The 1,365-nt window shown below is 40.3% G+C and overlaps 1 protein-coding gene and 1 non-coding gene across 2 annotated transcripts in view; both read right to left on the bottom strand.

The window, feature by feature from the left end:
- LOC106537210 (fibrinogen-like protein 1) overlaps positions 1-269 on the bottom strand; it is a gene marked incomplete at its 5' end in the record, with an annotated part of 5,014 nt that extends 4,745 nt beyond the window's left edge. Inside the window, 1 exon segment of the mRNA XM_014034591.1 lies at positions 131-269. Coding sequence (XP_013890045.1) covers positions 131-187 — 57 coding nt within the window.
- A 77-nt stretch (positions 270-346) lies between these two features.
- trnar-ucu (transfer RNA arginine (anticodon UCU)) lies at positions 347-438 on the bottom strand. The gene is given in 2 exon segments: positions 347-382; positions 402-438. It is a non-coding gene; the product is annotated as a tRNA-Arg (tRNA).
- Positions 439-1,365: the final 927 nt, after the last annotated feature.

The following is a 1,365-nucleotide window of genomic DNA, read 5'->3' as shown; positions in this document are numbered from 1 at the left end:
CTAACAGTCAGACCCTAACAGTCAGACCCTAACAGTCAGACCCTAACAGTCAGACCCTAACAGTCAGACACATAACAGATTTAATATAATAAAATTAATTATGCAGATAAATTGTATTTCTCTAACTCACTGCGGCAAATGAAGCCAGGTGCAGGAGAAGGGACACGGCTGTCCTCAGGACTGACATGATGTCCTGCAGGTCCGACTGTCGCAGTCCGATCAGAACCAGAACCACAGACTGTCTCAGTCCGATCAGAACCAGAACCACAGACTGTCTGAGACTGAGGCAGCTGACAGGAGACGTTGATCTTTCTGTGCAGAAAAAAACTAAGTGGAGGAAAAAATGCGACTCCGGTGGGACTCGAACCCACAACCTTTGAATCACTTCTCGAGTGTTTGACTAGAAGTCCAATGCGCTATCCATTGCGCCACGGAGCCACCTGTTGCACGAGGAGACACGAGTCAACATGACGGTAGAAAGCTTTACGCCACTTTGCCTTCATCTTACCTCCTTTCTTTGAATAAAASCGACATCCTTACAGACTTTATCCAATCACAGAGGAGCATATCGCTATTTCACAGCGCGAAGCTAACATTAGCAGCTAAACAGAAGCGCCATCTTTTTTATTCCTACTTCAGTAACGTGACACGTGCAGTTTAACCGTATCGATCTTATTCCAATAATATTAAAGTTTGGTTGAAACGATAAATCAGGTCCTTCCATTTTTTTTATTTTCTTTTTCAGCCACGACGCAGAGGCGACAGAGCTGTAATATTAACAACACAACTTCCGGTTTCTTTGTGCTTGACCTTCAAAATAAAAATCTAACGCGATAAAGAAAGCAACGACATATGACTCATGGTTAATTGTTCTGTTTTTATGAAAAAAGAAAGAATTTCATCACTAACACAGAGAAACTTGTACTTTTCTTTTCTCCACTTAGAAAGGCCGGGACTCGAACCCGCGACCTTCTCTCTGAGAGGCAGATGACACCTGGGAGCTGTGGCCACCAGGGGGCGCTGGTAACACAACCTACAGACCGGACCGGACCGGACCGGAGGTCCTGGTTCCGGTTGTGGCAGACACGTGTTTTAATTTTACAAAGAAGTTATTCCTTTTTTATGTTTTATAATTCAGAAAATATGTGCTAAAACATGTAAAACAAGGAAATATTGTACAATATTTTAAACCATTCAATACTTAAACATTGGGTGTGTGATGAAGTCTAATACTTTAAAATTAACAGTTTTATTAAATGAATTGGTAAATTTAATGAGATGGTGTCTGTGGTTAATTTTCCCATATAAAAACTTATTCATGCATCATAAATTAAGTTACAGTTTATTTATTTATTTATTTATTTA

The sequence above is a fragment of the Austrofundulus limnaeus genome, unplaced genomic scaffold, assembly GCF_001266775.1.
Source record: "Austrofundulus limnaeus strain Quisiro unplaced genomic scaffold, Austrofundulus_limnaeus-1.0 Scaffold2181, whole genome shotgun sequence".
NCBI classification, from domain to species: domain Eukaryota; kingdom Metazoa; phylum Chordata; class Actinopteri; order Cyprinodontiformes; family Rivulidae; genus Austrofundulus; species Austrofundulus limnaeus.
The sequence above is the reverse complement of the archived record's forward strand: the minus strand, read 5'-3'. Positions and strand labels throughout refer to the sequence as shown.